The sequence below is a fragment of the Anser cygnoides genome, chromosome 6, assembly GCF_040182565.1.
Source record: "Anser cygnoides isolate HZ-2024a breed goose chromosome 6, Taihu_goose_T2T_genome, whole genome shotgun sequence".
Lineage (NCBI taxonomy): Eukaryota > Metazoa > Chordata > Aves > Anseriformes > Anatidae > Anser > Anser cygnoides.
This window is the reverse complement of record NC_089878.1, coordinates 27,658,097-27,675,842: the sequence shown is the minus strand read 5'-3', so window position 1 is coordinate 27,675,842 and position 17,746 is coordinate 27,658,097. Positions and strand designations below refer to the sequence as shown.

Below are 17,746 nucleotides of genomic sequence, written 5' to 3'. Positions count from 1 at the left end.
GCCCCGCCCGCTGTGACCCCGCGGCACCCCCCACACCTCCCCCCCGCCTCCCCACCGCGTGGTCGCGGCCGCCCCTCGCCAATCAGAGCGCGGCGCCGAAGGAGGAGGGGGCCTCATTTGCATATCCGCGTGCCGGCTCGCCCCTCCGGCGGCGCGGTGGATAGGCCCGGGGCGAGCCGCGAGGGGAGGGGCCGGGCGGGGAGGGGTGGGCGTGGCCTCGGGCCGGAGGGGGCGTGGCCTCGGGCGAAGGGGGCGTGGCCGAGCGGCGGCGAGGCCCCGCCCCCGCGGCGCCGGGGATGTGCGGCGGCGGCGGGCCCGGGCGCGGGGCCGGTCCCGGTGGCGGTGGCGGTGCCGGGCATGGTGCGGGCGGTGCCCGCCGCGTGAGCGCTGCCCGCCGCCGCCATGAACGGCGCGGCCCCGCCGCCGCTCTTCGACCCCAAGGAGCGGGTGCTGAAGCTGGGCGAGACCTTCGAGAAGCAGCCGCGCTGCGCCTTCCACACCGTCCGCTGTGAGCGCGGCGGGGCTCGGCCCGGCCCGGCCCGGCCCGGCCCTGCCCTGCGGGGGGCACCGGGGAGGGGGGGGCGCGGCCGCCGTGCCCCGCTGCCGGGGGGGGCTCGGGGATGGGTTACGGGGGGGAGGCTGGGGCTGGACGGGGGGAGCGGGACGGGGGTCGGTGCGTGCTGCCCCGCCAGGGTAGCCCCGATGTTGGGGTGGGCTAAGCCCCGGTGTGGTGCCTCCCACCCTGCCGGCGCGCTGCTGCCTCTGTAGTTAGGGGCTTTATCCTGAGGTCTGTTCCGAGATCTCCTTTTCCGCCGAGCGGGGCACAAGCTGGCGCGTCCCGCAGCTCAGCCGCGGGCGGGGGTTTCCCTCTGACACCCGAAGGGCTCCTCAGCAAACAGGGCGAAGGCGTCTGCGGGGTGACAGCGAAGCCCAGAGCTCAGCCTATGGATCCTGAGAGCAGCCCCTCAGCTTCCCGAAGCATTCACCGCCCGCCTGCCGGGGCGTAAAGCCCATACCGTACCTGATTCCCGCTGGGGAGTTCGGGGCTCTATTTCATACTTCTCCCTATGGGGCTCTGCTGTGACCGCGAGGTCAGCAGGGGCTGCGTCCCGCGGCTCCCCCGAGCCCTCCTGCCACGGGCAGCGGCGCTGAACCCAGCGGCTCCCCGGGCAGCAGGGTGCTGTGCCCAGCAGCGCGTGCCCTGCGTGCTGGGCTGCGTGGCAGGGACAGCGCGCCGAGCTGCCGCCCCGTGGGACCCGCGGCGTGCTGGGTGGGCCCCGTGCCCAGCTCGCTGGAGCCGTGGGCTCCAGCTCGAGCCCACGTGGGTTACAACGTGCCTCCTGATGCTGTCCGACCTCTGTGCGTGCCTCTTGGCTCTAGCCCTCCCTAATTCTTTTGGGGTGGAAAAAGTACTTTGTAGGTAGTGACGCCTTACGTCGCTGCAGTGCTGATGCCTGAGCGCACGTGTGTTTTCAGTGGCTCAGGCTTCTGGAAAGGGCCAGGATTGGTGTCTTGATTTTGTTTAAAACTTCTTTTAGTTGATACTTCAGGTGTTGAAAAGGGCAAAAATGAACATACTGACACACAAGTTTTGGTCGGTCAGCTTCTGACGTGTGTGTCACAGTGAAATCAGAAATGGGGGCTGGCGATTCCTGTTGGTCTTTGTGTTTCCAGTGACTCTTATACATCTTCCATGGTTCGGATTGATGCTTCTATAAGCACAGAATGCTGTGGGTCAGGTGGAACCTCCAGGCCCACCCGGTTCCACCCCCTGCCGTGGGCAGGGACACCTCCCACCAGCCCAGGCTGCCCAAAGCCCCATCCAGCCTGGCCTTGGGCACCTCCAGGGATGGGGCAGCCACAGCTCCTCTGGGCAGCCTGTGCCAGTGCCTCACCACCCTCCTAGTAAAGAATTTTGTCCCTATATCTAATCTAAACCTCCCCTCTTTTAGTTTAAAGCCATCACCCCTTGTCCTATCCCTACATCCTGACAAAGAGTCCCTCCCCAGCTTTCCTCTAGGCCCCCTCTAGGTACCGGCAGGCTGCTGTAAGGTCTCCCCGGAGCCTTCTCTTCTCCAGGCTGCGCAGCCCCAGCTCCCTCAGCCTGTCCCCACAGCAGAGGAGCTCCAGCCCTCTGCTCATCCTCGTGGCCTCCTCTGGACCTGCTCCAGCAGGTCCCTGTCCTTCTGGTGCTGGGGGCCCCGAGCTGAGCGCGGGGCTCCGGGGGGGTCCCACAAGAGCAGAGCAGAGAGGGAGAGCTGCTTCCCAGGAACTTTAAAGAACTACTTACTGCGTTTCTGACAGGAAGGAAGGATTTATCTTCTGAAGTAGAACAGAGCTAGTTCATTTTCCTGTCCATTAACACCTAAAAGCGCTTTCCTAAGTTTATCAGGAAGGCGGTAGTTAACATTTACGCTGAATACGGGGAGAAACCAGCTTGCCTTTGAGTTCTGCTGACTTGTGGAGTGATTTGTTCAGGGGAATGGTGGATGACACGCTAGCAAAAAAAGGTTTTAGCTTAATAGCCTCCAACTGCTGTATTGCTCAGAAGGTGTCTACGTTTGTAAGATTGCTGAAAAGCCTGCAAATAACCAAGTTGGTTTTTCTGTTTAGATGACTTCAAGCCTGCGTCTATCGATACATCCTGTGAAGGAGACCTGGAGGTTGGCAAGGGGGAACAGGTGACGATAACGTTGCCAAATATTGAGGTGAGTGGGGTGGCCGAGGCATGGCAGGCGTAAGGGGAAGGCTGATTTTGTTACAAATACATGCTGAGTGTAGAAGGATGTGAAGCTTTAATGCCGTTTCACAGCTGACGGTGTAACGTTTAGAGTATAAAAATAATTGTTCTAAAAGAGTAAAGTTGCAAAGGACCTACAGGTTGGACAGCTGTGCTGTAGCTTTAAGTGTACTCACTGCATTGGAAATATGCTGTAGGATGACCCTGAAGTGTTGCGTACATAGCAGAGCTTCGTGTGGATGTTGGCAGTGCAAGTTTCCCCTTGGTATTTACTGCTGTAGTGCAGTTCTAAAGCAGGAAAGACTGGAAAGGGAAAATTTACTACCTGCCATGCTTTACTGCTCTGCTGATGTGATTACTGAAACCCCTTTTGGTAAAAGGAGTCCTACAGTGAGCGTGCTCTCATTTGGAAATAAGTGTGAAACTGATTAAACGCTCAGCTAAGCCAGGTGAAATCCCTCTCCAGTCAGTCACCAGCTGCTTTTGGCTGGGATGAGTCTAATTTGAATTTGCTGATAACATTTTTAAAAGCTAGCAATGACTACTTATAATGAACTTGTCATCACTAATGGATTGCTTTCTGTTTATAATAACAAAAAAAAGACTGCAGTAGTAACACCTGCTGGACTCTTCTGATTTAACAGGGCTCAACTCCACCAGTGACTGTGTTCAAGGGCTCAAAGAAGCCTTACCTAAAAGAATGTATCTTAATTATCAATCATGACACTGGAGAATGTCGCCTAGAGAAACTCAGTAGCAACATCACTGTGAAAAAAACGAGGTGGGTGATTTACAGGAGAAGCAGCTATCCTTTAATCATTATGAAAATCAGTTTGTTCATGGGTCTAAATTGAGAGATGCTTCAGCCCATGACTGTTTTTATTGAAACAGCATTTTTAGAAGGTCCCCAGCCTTGTTCATCAGGGTAAAAGGCCTCTTTTCTCAACACACTGACTTTGCAGCTTTCGAGTACTGACCAGCAGAAGAAATAGGATTTTTTTTTTTTGACTAAAAGATGTCCTGTTATTAAGAGATATTCATCAGGTAATTGATACTATAGAGGAGAAAAAAATCTTTTTGGAAAAGTAGTTTGCCTACTGTTCCCTGACTTCTCAATGATCTTTTTTTAATTGACTGTTTTCAGTGATAGTAGTGGCTTGTTTTTTTCCCCATACACGTTCATTATTTTTTTTCTGCTGCTGAATCCACAGAACTTGCTTTCAGCAGAATTACTATGAAGTATTCCTGGGTAGGCAGGTATTATAACAAATCAACTAAGAAAGGGTTTACAAGTTATTGGCACCATATTTAAAAATAAAATAAATTAAAAAAAACATACCTAATTACATGCCAGTAAGATAATGTACCTAGAAATCTAATGATGCTGTTTAGAAAAGCATGAGACAAATAATTCCATAACTTGAGGTGCAGTATTCCTGCCTTTTTCCTTGCATCTTGTCATCTAGAGTAACTTTATTTTATTTTTGCACACAGAGCTGAAGGAAGCAGCAAGGTCCAGTCTCGTATCGAGCAGCAACAGCAGCAAATGCGAAATGCAACCAAGACTCCAAACAATGTTAAAAATTCTCCGCCAAAAGAAAAGATGTTTCTGTCTTCTCCTATGGATGACATTGAACGAGGTAAGCTCCACTGCCACGTTTAGAGTTTTAGAAACTTTGCTCTTAACTAGCAATTAGTTTTTAAGAGCCAAGCTTTGTTTTTAAGAGGAGGTTCGTCCCAGAAGCTGACTATATAAGCACTTTACTCCTGTACAGAAATGACTGCTCTGGCTCAAATGATAACTGAGGAGTATTTGAGACTTAGTAAGGTTAAAAATCAGGTGAACCGTTCAGCTAAATAACCCAGTGGGTCGCCCTGCTGTCTTATAGATTCTTTCTTCCGCTGCTTCTTTAATCAAGCATGCAGTTGGTCGTATTGCAGCCCAGAAACCAACCCAGTCGCTTCCCGTTCTGACATCGCTCCTCGTTCTGTTCTCTGCACTCAGCAAACGTACAGGCTGCGGTGCTTTACATCTCAAACTGTAAATTACCGGATGGGACTCGTGAAAGATGATGTTCAAGTGGAAAAGACAGCTAAAAGCCTGCATAAATCAACCCTTGAACAGTGCTGTGTACAGCATTCTTGAGACACTGGTTTGGTGAGACACTCGTGTTTTGTTTAGGAGCAGGCCTTGTTACTTTGGAGGACAAGGGAAATGGCAGGTGGTAATTACTTGCTAGAGAAATACGACCAGGTGGCAGTTTCATTGATCGGAATTGATGTCTATCTCCCAAGATGCTTTGAATTCCTTTAAGCAGGTTTTTCAGATGTGTCATTATAAAGGTTTTTTTTTTTTCATTTGGGGCTTAAACTCTGGCCAGAAATGTTTATACTACAGAAGAGTACTAGAATACATCCTAAGTTGCAAAGACAAAGAACCTGAGCGCCTGGGATAAAATGACACTTTTTCTTGGTGTTTGGTTGTTTTGGGGGTAGTGGGAGTGTTGAATGTTGCAAGGCACCAAAGTGGCTGCCAAAACGCATCAAACTCTTTTGTACTGCCAGTCTGATTTTGACGGTTACTAAAGAATGCAGAGTAATTGAAAAACAGGACTGGTAGGGACCTTTTAAGGTCATCTAGACTATCCTTCTATCGTAAAGTCAGATTTCTAACATTTTTTAATGTGTTCTTTGAGCTCTCTGGTGACAGATCATGTGTTCTCTCTGGCATCTACTCCAAGGCTTTGTTCTCCTTACAGTTCAGGTTATCCTAATAAATAAAATCTGACAGTAAGCCCATTACTACTTTAATATTTATCATGCAGGTATAGGCCAGATTGCTCTGCTGCTTTTAAGCAGTGCTTCAGGTACTCAGTAGCTCCTATGTCTTTCTGATTGTTTATGCAAAACGATGCCAGCTGGTTCAGTCTTTCCTTAGAAGCTAAGTTTTGTAGATCCCTGAATCATTGTCACTCTCCTGTCTTCCAACTAGTCCAAAAATTTCAATTGTAGTGCCTAAAATGAGTTAGTTTCATCTAGGGTTTTAGCAGTGCTGAGTCGAGTAAGACGAATGTTTGACAGGCACTATATATTTTCATACGAAAAGACCAAATAGGATCACGTCCCAGTTTAATGCTTGTCATTTCTGCACCAGCACGATACAGTAGGGCTGTGCTTAGCGACTCACTGTAACTCGCAGGCTCTTCAGAAGTGTTGCCTGCTTAATCATGCTTCATCCTGTGGTTGTGTAACTGACTATTCCTGTTTAAGTACACTGCTTTGAACTTGTTACTATCTTCATTTTCTGGGGCGGGGGGAAGGTCATTCTGCATTTGTCCTCCAGTATGTGTATAGCCCTTCTTTCCCTTACTGAAAATATTAAATTTTCTGTGAGAATTAAGTTCTTCCAAAATTCAAGGCAAAGATCCCATTCCTCAGTTTTTGGTATTAATTGCTAGTCTTTTGCTTAAAGCTTTTTCTTTTATTACTGGTCACAGGTGAGAGCAGGGAGGAAGAGGCATTAAATGCATAGGATTTGGGTTACATTTTGATTAGCTTATGCCCCCAGCTGGGTGGTAGATCAGTCCTCTAGAATTAATTTTGAAGTGACTTCTTGGTCTTTGTGCTAGCTGTGTCCTAATTTTCACCTTAGCTTTTCTAGCTTGTTTTATCTGCTTATGTTCTCTTCTACGTGCCCTTAGTAGCTGCAGGATGCTTCCAACTTTTTAGCTCTTTTTTTCCTTATGTTTGAGTCAGTTGGCCAATATGGTCTTTTATTGTACTTTCTGCTCTTCCTTGGCATCAAGTTAGTTTTTCCTTGTACTTATAGCCATGCTATTTCAGGAACTGTCAGTCTTCCTGAATGCCTTTTTTCCTTTAGACTGGCCTTTGATAACACAGAATTAGGAGGCTTCATGGAAGTTTGTGTTGAGGCTTATTCTCTTGTTCTCCCTTCTTCACTTGATTAAGTTCTGAACAATCTTTCTTCTCGATCACTTTCATCTTCAACCTGTTCTTCTGTATTGAGTAAATTTGAAGTGAGATGAGGTCCCCTCCTATTTGCTTTTCATGTCTGCTATATCAAAGCTGTTCCTGAAGTATTCTGAGTGCTTGAGTGCTGTCTTAGCAAATGGCTGGGTAGCTACAATTCTGTATGATGATGAACAACTGCGCTCTGGATAACTCTTCAAGTTGCTGTATAAAATCTCAATCCAGCAGGGTTCAGTGGTCTGTTTCAGATTTCTCCCTTCAGCAGCACCCATATTTTGTGTAATTATTGTGCACTGTTTCTGCAAAACTTAACTCTCTCTGTGTGCGGGACTTCAGCTATAATATATTAAAAACGCATACCGTGCAACACAACCTATCCAGTCATGCCATCCTAAATATTAGAGTCAGGTGAGTTTTTTGCCAAGAATACAATTTGAGTCAGACTGATGTGTTAACTTCCAGTATTTCTTGTCTTTCTCCTGTTGTCCTAGCTTTTTCTCACAAGTCTATAAAGAGAATAAGGATTTGGTGAAATTTTCCTAATAGTAAACTGTAGGTAGTTCCCTTGGATATTCTGTGTGCGTTGCATTTTCAGCAAAATGTCATAGTGTCCATGCGCGTTGGTTGCTCTGCTGAACTGCTGGGAGGCATTTTGGGTGCAGCTCCAGACATCTTGCTGCTAACTTATCTGCCTGATTGTAACTGCAGTGCTTAGTCAGGGAAAGGCATCATTAGGGTGCTGAGGAAAATGCAGAAGACTTGCCAGCTGCAGAAATTAAAGGCTAATGTGGGGATAGCATTTGGGTGCACAGTTACCCTTGTTCTAATGCTTGGCTTGAAAGGGGGAAAATGCCCAAGCTCTGGGGGAAGAAAACCACATGACAGGCTAGATGTTTGCTTGTACCCTTTTCTTTGTTCTGGAGTTTTCTGCAGGGTTTTTCTTTTTGAGTTGCTGTAATGTGTTGACTAACGTACCTGATTTTTGTTGTTGATTTTTTTGTTATTTTTTGTCTTTCTTATATTTCAACTATGATGTCTGCTAACTGAGAAACAAATCATATCGTTTGCAGAGCTAAAAGCAGAAGCCAGTATCATGGACCAGCTGAGCAGCTCTGACAGTTCGTCTGACTCTAAAAGTTCTTCATCCTCTTCATCCAGTAGTGAAAATAGTTCCAGTGATTCTGAAGACGAGGAAGCGAAGCCCTCTCTTCCTATGTCAATGCCGTATTTGCAGCCACAGCCTACTGTGTCTGCCATACCACAACAGGCTGCCCCTGACAAAGATGCCAGTCATAACAGATCCCAAGAGAGCAGTGGTCATATGATGAATACACTACGTAAGTACAAAGGCTGTTCTTTTCTTAGTACACAATTCCAGACATCGAGATGCTGAAAGGAAACCATATTGTTTTTAAGTATGTCTCTGTTATAATTAAAACTGTGGGAAGTGATGCTAGGGTTTGATTGTTCAGCAGAGGTCTGAATTAGGCACTGGACTAGAAGGCTCTTGGTCCCAAGAGATACTAAATTAAAGCTGAGGTAGTTGAAAATATTTCCTAAGCCTTTTTGGCTTCCTCCCAGTTATATACATTGGGACTGCAGAACAGTAATTTTGTAATGAAAATACTTGAGCTAACAGGGCACTCCCAAAACATATGCTTATAATTTCTTGGTTAAAACTACGGGAAAGATACTACACTGGCAAAACTTTGAATGACAGAAGAGATAGTATATTCTTAGCTACTTTAGTTACTATTATTCATGGCACTGTTCCACCAGACAGCAGGGCAAAACTCTCCTCCGCATATAAGTGAGGAGATGGTTTGCTTTCAGGTGATACTGTCTTACTCCACCAATTCAACCAACTAAAAATGCAATTCGAAGAGGAGCTGCAATGTTGTTCAAGTGGTCGCTGCACAGCTTGGAATTGAATGCTCAGTGTAGTCCAAAAAGGAGAGTTTGGACAGGGAAGGGGGGGAAAAACAGTAGGTGGGGTCTTAAGTTTGCTACCTAAATAGGAGTATTCATATGTAGAAGCTGTGAGTATTCAGCTATGGTGATGCTTTGAAAGCGAGTACATTTTTAATTAGGTGCTTAGCTGCGGGGTCACAATACGAAGAGATTCCCATAAAGCCTAGTGTGCTGTCTAAGAACTTTAGGGTTTATCATTTATATGTAAACTGATTATACTGAAATTCTAGACTCTGGCAAGTCTGCTTTCACTTCAGCGCTTAATGATAGCATGAACAGGTTTGGTGTTTTTTGTAGCTAGTATTTAAATACTCAAATATCTGTGCTGGTTATTTGTGTACTGCATTAACAGATAAGATCAGATGGAAAGGTCTTGTGACTTCATGGGTAAAGTACTAAACACTGTCTTCATTTTACTGTCACTGTGAAGAACAATGTCTTCATGTTCATAATTTGCATAACTTCAGCACGCCATTTATTTCAGCCCTTACTCACAAATGAGATTTCCCGTTCTTCGTGCTTTAAATAAAGCTGTTATGAAAACGAGATTAAGCTCTATCCCCAGTGACAAAATCCCAGCTGACAAAACTTCAACTGAGAAACAAACTCACAAGTACAGGTGGCCAACTCCTCTAGTTTCAACAGTCATAGTGAGAAAATGCTGCATAAAACATGACAACATCAAAGCTGTTACAGGGGGAGATGGTGACTTGATGGTGCTTGAGAGCCATGTAGACTGGTGGAACCTTTGTAGCATCAAGCCTTGGGCTTGTCTATCTCGCACAGATATTTAGCTTAATTCCATTTACGTCTGTCGTGGTTACAGATCTATTTACTGCTTAAAAAATCTGTTCCTAACTTGAGTACTTTTAACATTTGAAACGTACTTCGACTAGACAAAGACCAAAAAAAGTCACTTCCAAGGAGAATGTTTCTCCAGCTCACTTGTTGAGGAGATTTGGCAGGAGAGGGAAAACAACAGCGAAACCTGGGGAAACTAAATGGATAGCACATGGTTCCAGCTGAAATGGCAGGAGTTCTCTGTTGGGGTCTGGTACAGTCATCTCTTCCATCTCAAATAATGTTTTACAAAAATAAAATATTGAAGCAACAAATGTCAGCACAAGCAGTTTGCTTGTCTAATCCTGTTTGGAGGTTTGTCCGCTTCTGTGCGTGACTGCTTTTGTGCACCTCTGCAGAATCAGGGCTGTGCTGGGTAATTAGTGAAGTTCTCCTTTGGCTTGCCGCATGCAGGCGGAAGGCTGCGGGAAGGGTTAGGGAGAAGAGTTTCATCTCACATGTAGAAATCATACAGCTGAGCTTTTGTAGAACTTGGAAGACACAGGAGGTAGTATCCTAGAGCACGGTAACCAAATACTTCTGTCAGATATACATCATCTACCTCCTCAGGAACCCAGGACGCAAAGCTGCCCCACACCTTCGGCAGCAAGGTCCTCCGCCAAATCTTGATTCTTCCCTCCTTCTGTCAGAAGCTGATTGTATAAGCTCACGACTTGCCTTGCAACAGTTTGCAAACGGTAGCACTGATGAATCTCTTTGTAGATATTTGATCATACGTTGCTTTGTTTACTTTTAGTTTAAGTAAAAGCTAAATAAAGCTTTATTTCCCAAGAAAAATCAACACAGACTCTTCTGGGGAAGTGTCTTATGTACACAGCATTTAGTACAACTTCACTTCTTTTGATAGTTGGTGCTGGTACAGCAGCTGGTCGTGAAACTTGCTTTGTATTTGTGTGGTGTTGATGTAACGAGATCTGTGAAACACCGATCACTCTTACGCAAGTTACTGGGGACAGGGAAACTCATGAATTCAATTAAATGTTTTATAGCCATTGATCTAAAAGTTTAGGAAACATCATAGTTTGCAGTATAATCTATTTCATCAAATTAGGGCGGAGGGGTTGGAATAGGATGAATCTATAAAGTCCCTTCCAACCCAAACCATTCTGTGATAAACTGATATTACTAATAAGCAGTTGGCACTGTGGAAGACTGAATTCACATTTTTACCCCGCTTTATTGCTGCCTGCAAAGTACAATTGAGCGTAGATGCTTCTTCAGAGCCCTAGTTAAATGAAACTTCTATTCTTGCAACAAACCCACCTGAAAACTCCCAACTCTAGTCTCTTTTATTTTGCCATCTCCCTGAAGGTGTTTTTTAGAGAGAGGGAAACTTTCTGGCCCATTTTCGTAACCCTGAAATATATCCTAATGCATCACTTCTAACTCTGGAACTCGGAGTACTCGCCTTTCCCATCTGCTGGTTTTCACAAGCACTGGTATTTTTGGCTAGTGTTACACAGTTTGTGTAATTTTTATTAACTATGTTGAAATAACTTTAAAAGGCTGCAGAGTCACTCTTTGGAAGGTTATCTTCTTGTTCTTACTCCAGCCATCTCCCGGAGCAGGTAGTGAATAATAGGGTTGGGAGTTCCAAGAACTCTTTGCTTGTTTTCCTTTGAATGATAAATGCGTGAGTTTAACTTGCTAATGCCATTATCTGCCTTCAAATATTATTTCTCAGGATAATGTATTGTCCTGAATCGTTCTTGACATATTTTTTTTTTTCAAAAAAAAATTTAACATAATGTGGCTGTAAATGTTTTGGCTTTTAGGATTGGAAAAAAAAGGCTACAGTGGTACTTTATAGATTGCTGGAAAGAGCCATCTTCACTATTCTTGTCTCATATAAACAGTGTTTTCGGCTTTGTTGCAGAGCTTTCATGTACCACTTTCTAAGCTTTAGTGATGACATAGTGGAAAACAAAGGAAGGCTAAATGCAGCCATGTTAAAGACTTCAGTGTTCTGGCAGAAATGATATGCTTGATAACAAAAGATATGATCTGAATGTCTCGCTGGTTTTACCCTGTTGAGGTTGTTCTTTTATCCATCTGCAAAAGTGATCTGTGAAGGGTGCTGTAGCAAAAATGTAGAAATACTGTGCCTACTCAGCTTCAGTCATTCTATTTGGTTTTTAGGCCACTTCTGTTCAATGAAAGAGATGCATTCTTTTTTATTCATGGCTGTTTGGCAAGGGAGGGGTGAAGAAAAGCATACTAGCTGGAAGAAATTCTTAAAATATGTGGGAAACTGCTGATACGATGTAGATCCTCTATAGCATGCTGCTGTATTTTTTGTTGTTGTTAGTTATCTATGATCCTGGAAAGATTCCTTCACTCCCACCCCACTAAGCTTATGGGTATCCATTGCAAGCACAATGTAGTCTTTCTTCTTGCTTTCCCATTTTGAAATATATACGTAGCCTCCAAATTAAAGTGCTGGGTAAAATTGCGTTTGATGTTTTGTTTGTTCGCTTGTTCCAAAACCTGTTTGAAATAGTAGGTCACTGATACATCTTTAAAAGGTACATCAAAGAACTGCTGCTCTTGATTGAGACATCACTTTGTTTTCAAGCACAGCTGAGTGCATTCAGAAGTTAAAAAAAATTTTTTTTTTGCAAGGCTGCATTCACCAGCAGTGTTCCCATTTATAAAGCATGAAAACATGGGTAGCAAGGATAGCTAGGTGTCATCTGTCGTTATCCAGTGATATTAAATGCTTTTGTGACAAATATGTTAATGCCTTTCCTGCTAAGATTTGAAAACTGTAGAAATGTGGTCTCTCTGAGACTCTGTCACTGAGGAGTTAGGTTCTACACCTATTTATTCTCTTGCAGCCTGCCTGGTATTAGTTTTTGCAAGCCTTTAATTGGTAAAGGGGAAAAATCTCGAAAGAAGAAAAGTGTTTCCTTGAAAATGACTAATATGACGACTTTTTTTTTTTTTTAGGAAATGACTTGCAGCTGAGTGAATCTGGAAGTGATAGTGATGACTGAACAAAGTTTTGGCCTTAAACGTATCACCTTTTTTGCTAAATATGTCTTAGCATCTGTTTTGCACTAAGATTAGATTACCAGAGACTGGAATGAATGTCCTCGATTTTGATAATAAAGACATCCTAATTTTCTACTGACACATCGCGTCTATAACACAGCAGCATTGATACGTTGTCAGTGCTATGGTTATGTGTTTACCTTTCAAATTACTGTATTTACAGTAAAATTGTGTATGATCTGATTTTGATTATTTTGCCTCAGCCACCTGTTGTACTTGAAACTGATTTGTAACAGCTAGTTACTTTATATAAATAGTTACGAAATGGAAGAATTTCTGATATTTATGGAGGCAAGTTTCCTTCCTATCATTTAAATGTTGAATGCTGATCTTACAGCTTTAACTTGGAGGGTGTAAAAGGGAGAGCAACTAAATGAGGTCTGCTGTGTCAGCTATACTTTTTGTTCAGTTCACAGTTCATACCTTTAAGGAAACTGCTGAATAATGTGGTCCACTAGTGCAGTTACAGTTTACAATTGTTCAACACATTGCTGAATCCTTAATTTCATTGTATTATAGGACTTTATATTTCTGAGCCTCAAGATTCCTGAGGGAACTTGTCTATTCTCTGCCTTTTTTTAATGTAACTTGAACAGGCCGGTCTTTTTACAACCTTTTTGTATCTAAATTTAGATAACTGTGGAGACAGCAATGATTTTTCTTCATGTAATTCTGTAACGGAAATCAGAAATTTTCTTTGTAGAAGTATAAAAATAATTTAATAAAGCAATATTTATCATTTTGTCTGATTGTTTTTTACTGGTTAAGAATTCTGCATTCTACTTAGAGTAATCGTGCCAGTGAAAGGGTCAGGCAAAGAAAGTAGTAGTAAAATGGTAGCTAATAAGCACTCCCCACCCAGTATGCAAGACTTAGGTGTTTGTTGCTTTTCCATACATTGAGACAAGTCCAGGTAAGAGCTTGCTGAAAGTTTAGTGATACCCGTGTGTAAATGAATGTTTATAGAGGATTATATCCAAATGCAGTACTACAGAAGAGAAGGTGTTTGCTTATGTTTTTCCCCATATTTGAATTTGTGAACCCCAGCTAAGAGTAAAAATTTAATACTGAAGTTTGCTACTGAGCAGTTTCCTAACTAACAATGGGAAATATCTGTAGGATGAATTCTGATGAGGTAAATCTGCTCAGTCTTGCTGAGAAGTCTCACTTTCTAGATTGCAGTGACTGAACCACAGCTGTGTCTAAATTGTGAGGATTGAATTCTACATGTAAGTCTGAATGTGAAGACATGAAATGCATGTTCAACGTATACAATAGATGGTACTAGACTGGCTTATTCTCCCAACTGCTGGTAGTACCAGCCCATACTTAACTCTAGACAGATTGAAGCCAAAATCATGTCTGCCCCTTACCACAGGGCAGGAATGAGATATTGGAAATGCTGCTTCCTGGTCCTTCCCCACCTAGCGCGCTCTCTGCCCTCAAATTATGGCACTTGGCCATGGCCTACACCAGGTAACAGCTTTGTAGTGTTTCAGCTTCCTAAAGTTGGGATCATAAGAAACAAAACGTCTTTCTGCTTGTACTAAAAGTAAAAAGCTCAAGTTAATGACCATGGATAAACAGGTCTTTGAGAAGAAAAGGGCTAATGGGTGACTTCAAGACAGGATGCTATGTAGATAAAGATTCCTCAAACTTTTTTGAGATTGAGTTCTCTGATGCATTATAACTGTTGCTAGGACAACTCTACCAGACTACTTGGTTCTTGGCACCTGCTGTTAATAAAGTCTGCTCCGTGATGTGAGGACCTCTGAGATGTGTTACAAGTGATCTTAGGAGCAGCCCTGAGTACTAAATAGAAAGAGACTCATGATAAAGCAGTGTCCTAAAGTGAAATGTCTTCTTTTCAGCTTCCCCCTGTTCCCGATGGCTTGCATGAAAGCTTTCTGCTAGGTCAATGCTAAAATCTAATGCTAGCCAGGATGCCGCTGATTTTTCTGAGCAGTTACGCATTTGGGGTGCATGGGAAGAAGCAGGTGTGTGGAAGCACTAACCAGGCTAGGATCTAATCATAATCACCTCTCCCTCAGAAGAGAGGAGGAAAAAAAAACAACAACAAAATGCCTACAACAATAAAAGAAAACCCTGGCAAGTGCAACCTACCTGTACTTGATACGTAATTGAACTCACATGTATGCAGGTGCTTAAATATAGCTCTGGGGGTAAAGCAGCTTTCCAAGTTCTTGAGACTCAGGACTGCAAATAAGCCTATGCTATCTTTAGGATTTGGTCTTTGAGCTAGAAGCTTTCTAGGATGGGAAGAGCTTCAGTTAAGCTTTTGTACAGCACTTTGCACTAAGTGATTAGATGCCAGTCAGTCACTACCCAGTCTAAATAAGTATGTGACTTAAATGGGTGTATTCTGTTAAACGCACGGTTGTGATAATAATTCAGGAAAGGTTCCCTTCAAATATTAGGGCTGGAGATAAGATTCTGGAACAGAGTTCCTATAGAGATAAGGGGAAAAAAAGATAACAGACCTTAAACGTGTGAAGAAAAAAGTACTGTATGCTGGATCAAGCCCAAATGTGTGTTATCTGACTCCCTTTGTTCAAGTGTCAGGCAGTCAGGTAGCCTAAAGAGGTTGTCTGGTTCTGTCACTGTGGAGGGGATTGGCTTGGTCTCCTTCGTCACCTGCTGTGGGTATTTGCTCCCCTGTGGCTCAGTCTGTGAGCCGTCCTGTGCAGTGCTGAGCTACCTGGATTGATTTCTCAAGTGGGTTATCGAAGGGCAGAGGCAAGGAAGTAGTTGGGCTGACTTCTAGACTAAAAGCATGAATAAGGGAGGTATTCTAGCAACAGGAAAACAGATCATTTTGTTTGTTTTGTTTTGTTTTGTTTGGATTTTTTTTTTCTGATTTGAAAATCCTATTCCTTTCCTTTAAAGTCATTTTTATTTCTGTCATGTCAATTTAACTAGTAATGAATGAGGAGAGACCTAGATTAGTTGTTAGGAGGAAATTCTTCGCTCAGAGGGCAGTGAGGCACTGGAACAGGTTGCCCAGAGGAGCTGCGGGTGCCCCATCCCTGGAAGTGCCAGGCTGGATGGGGCTTTGGGCAACCTGATCCTGTGGGAGGTGACCCTGCCCATGGCAGAGGGGTTGGGACTGGGTGGTCTGTAAGGTCCCTTCCAACAGAAACCATTCTGTGAGCCTGTGTTTCTACGATTCTAGAGTTGCTGGATGGAGAGTAGAGTGAGAGGGTACTGCCCCCAGGTTATGGACACATCTGCATATCATTTACATTCATAAATAAATGTCTTCCAAATGCTACTGGAAACTTCAAAATTGTTCAGTCTTGTGACTACCGCAGCATTAAGGACTACTGCCGAAACAGCTCACCTGAGCCTTTGTCTCTGCACAGCACCTGATGCGTGCACAACTCTTCTAGTAACTACCTCTTCACGGCTGCAGTATTCAACCCTGGTTAAATCCTGAAATGGTGAAAGTGTATGCTTGCCAGTTGTAACTATCTGGCCTGACAGCTTCCAGTTTTTGTAAGATCTTTGCCCTACTTTTGTTTTCCATGAACCCTGCCTTGGGGCGGAGGGACAAGCTAAGGTGATCTCTTTAGGGCAGCCTTGGCTCTGCTGTATTCCACAACTAACACTGGGATTGCCATTTACTTGTGGTTTTATGTCTATCTGTAATTCACTCTTGAGATCCTTGCCCATAATGCTGTAATGTGCCTTTAGGAAGTTCTAATTTATAAACATCTGTCTCAATATAATGTCCATGTAGCTGTTTGGTAAGCAATAATCTTACTTCCTGCATAATCTCTGAAAATCATTTGGATATCTAAGCGTGGACTCCTGCAGTTGCTCCATCAAAATCCTGAGATCAATATCAGCTAGAGCAGAGCTCATTGTGGAGTTTATTGTCAAGGCACCTGATACGATCAGCTTTATTACATGAACCTTGTTTGTTTGTTTGCTTGTATTTTGATTCTTTTTTTTTTTTTTTGAGGTAAATGGGAGATAATTTTTCAGATTAAAGGACTTCAGTTAGTCACTTCTATGCTGACAGACAGTGAATCATCTTGAGAACACAGCAACAGTATTTTGAAGAAGAATTATTCGTTAGATCATTCTTGACTGATTTCTGAGGAACCAAACATGAACAGATCAACTCAGATAACAGTTTGCTCTGGTTCTCAAGATTTTGGGCTCAGAAATTGTTGTATCATTTCTGGCCAACACTTTTGATTTTCTTCAGAATTTTCACACAAAGTTTTCTGAGAACAGCTAAAGAGATTGTTGGATCCTTCTTAAACATCGGAGACGAGGATGCCTAGGCCAGGCAAAAGTGAAAGCCCAGAGGAGGAAAGAGATGACTTGGCTTACAATGGTTCCTAGGCTGAATCCTTGTCTACATGTGAAATCTTACTCTCACTACTTTCTGAGGTCATTCAGCTAACCATGGAAAGTGCTGGGGACTGTCTAGCAGGATATGAGGTTCAGACCAGCTTTTTGAAGAGACTTAAAAAGAAGAATGAAGAAGAGAGAAGTTTTGAATAAGAGTATTTGCAGTTTTTTAAAATATATATTCCTGTTGTTTTGGGGGGAGGTAAAGGAAATGAAATAACAAGGCTGAAATTTACTGAAATGAGGAGAAAAAGTGTGAAATGATGAATTATTTCACAGTCGAGACCTAAAACTAGATAGGGGCAGTCATCCATACCCAAGAGAAATCTGAATTGTGGAGGGAAGGATTGAAAGACCTACATCTTTCAGCTATGACTCTGCTCAGTTAAATAAATTCATGGTGACAACGTCAACTGTTTGTTAACTGGCCAGCAGTTCCTCCCACATGATCATGGTGCCCCCTGCATAAGAATAGTTCATGATGGCTAGGGGATTTGCAGGGAGGAGCTCTCTGCTTACCAGCTAACTACACACAGGAATGGGCCGAATTGGTGGAAAGCTCTAACAGGATGTTACTGTGGCTTTTACTTTACAGCTTGCAGGCTCTGGTGTTGGAGAAAAGCTCCTGAATGGAGGACTCAGAGCTCAGTTTGTGTCAGCAGGAAGATTTATTCAGCTCCTAAGTAGAGACACCAATTTCATACAGGGGTTTCGTAAGAAACCGTGCTACATTTGCTGTAGTGAAGG

General features: G+C 43.7%; 1 protein-coding gene across 1 annotated transcript; it reads left to right on the top strand.

The window, feature by feature from the left end:
- Nucleotides 1-281: 281 nt before the first annotated feature.
- On the top strand, nucleotides 282-13,360 carry EAF2 (ELL associated factor 2). The gene is made up of 6 exons (XM_066999343.1): nucleotides 282-508; nucleotides 2,614-2,708; nucleotides 3,385-3,521; nucleotides 4,235-4,380; nucleotides 7,801-8,067; nucleotides 12,512-13,360. The coding sequence occupies exons 1-6, from the start codon at nucleotides 403-405 to the stop codon at nucleotides 12,556-12,558; spliced, it is 798 nt and encodes a 265-aa protein (XP_066855444.1). The 5' UTR covers nucleotides 282-402; the 3' UTR covers nucleotides 12,559-13,360.
- The last annotated feature ends 4,386 nt before the right edge of the window (nucleotides 13,361-17,746 follow it).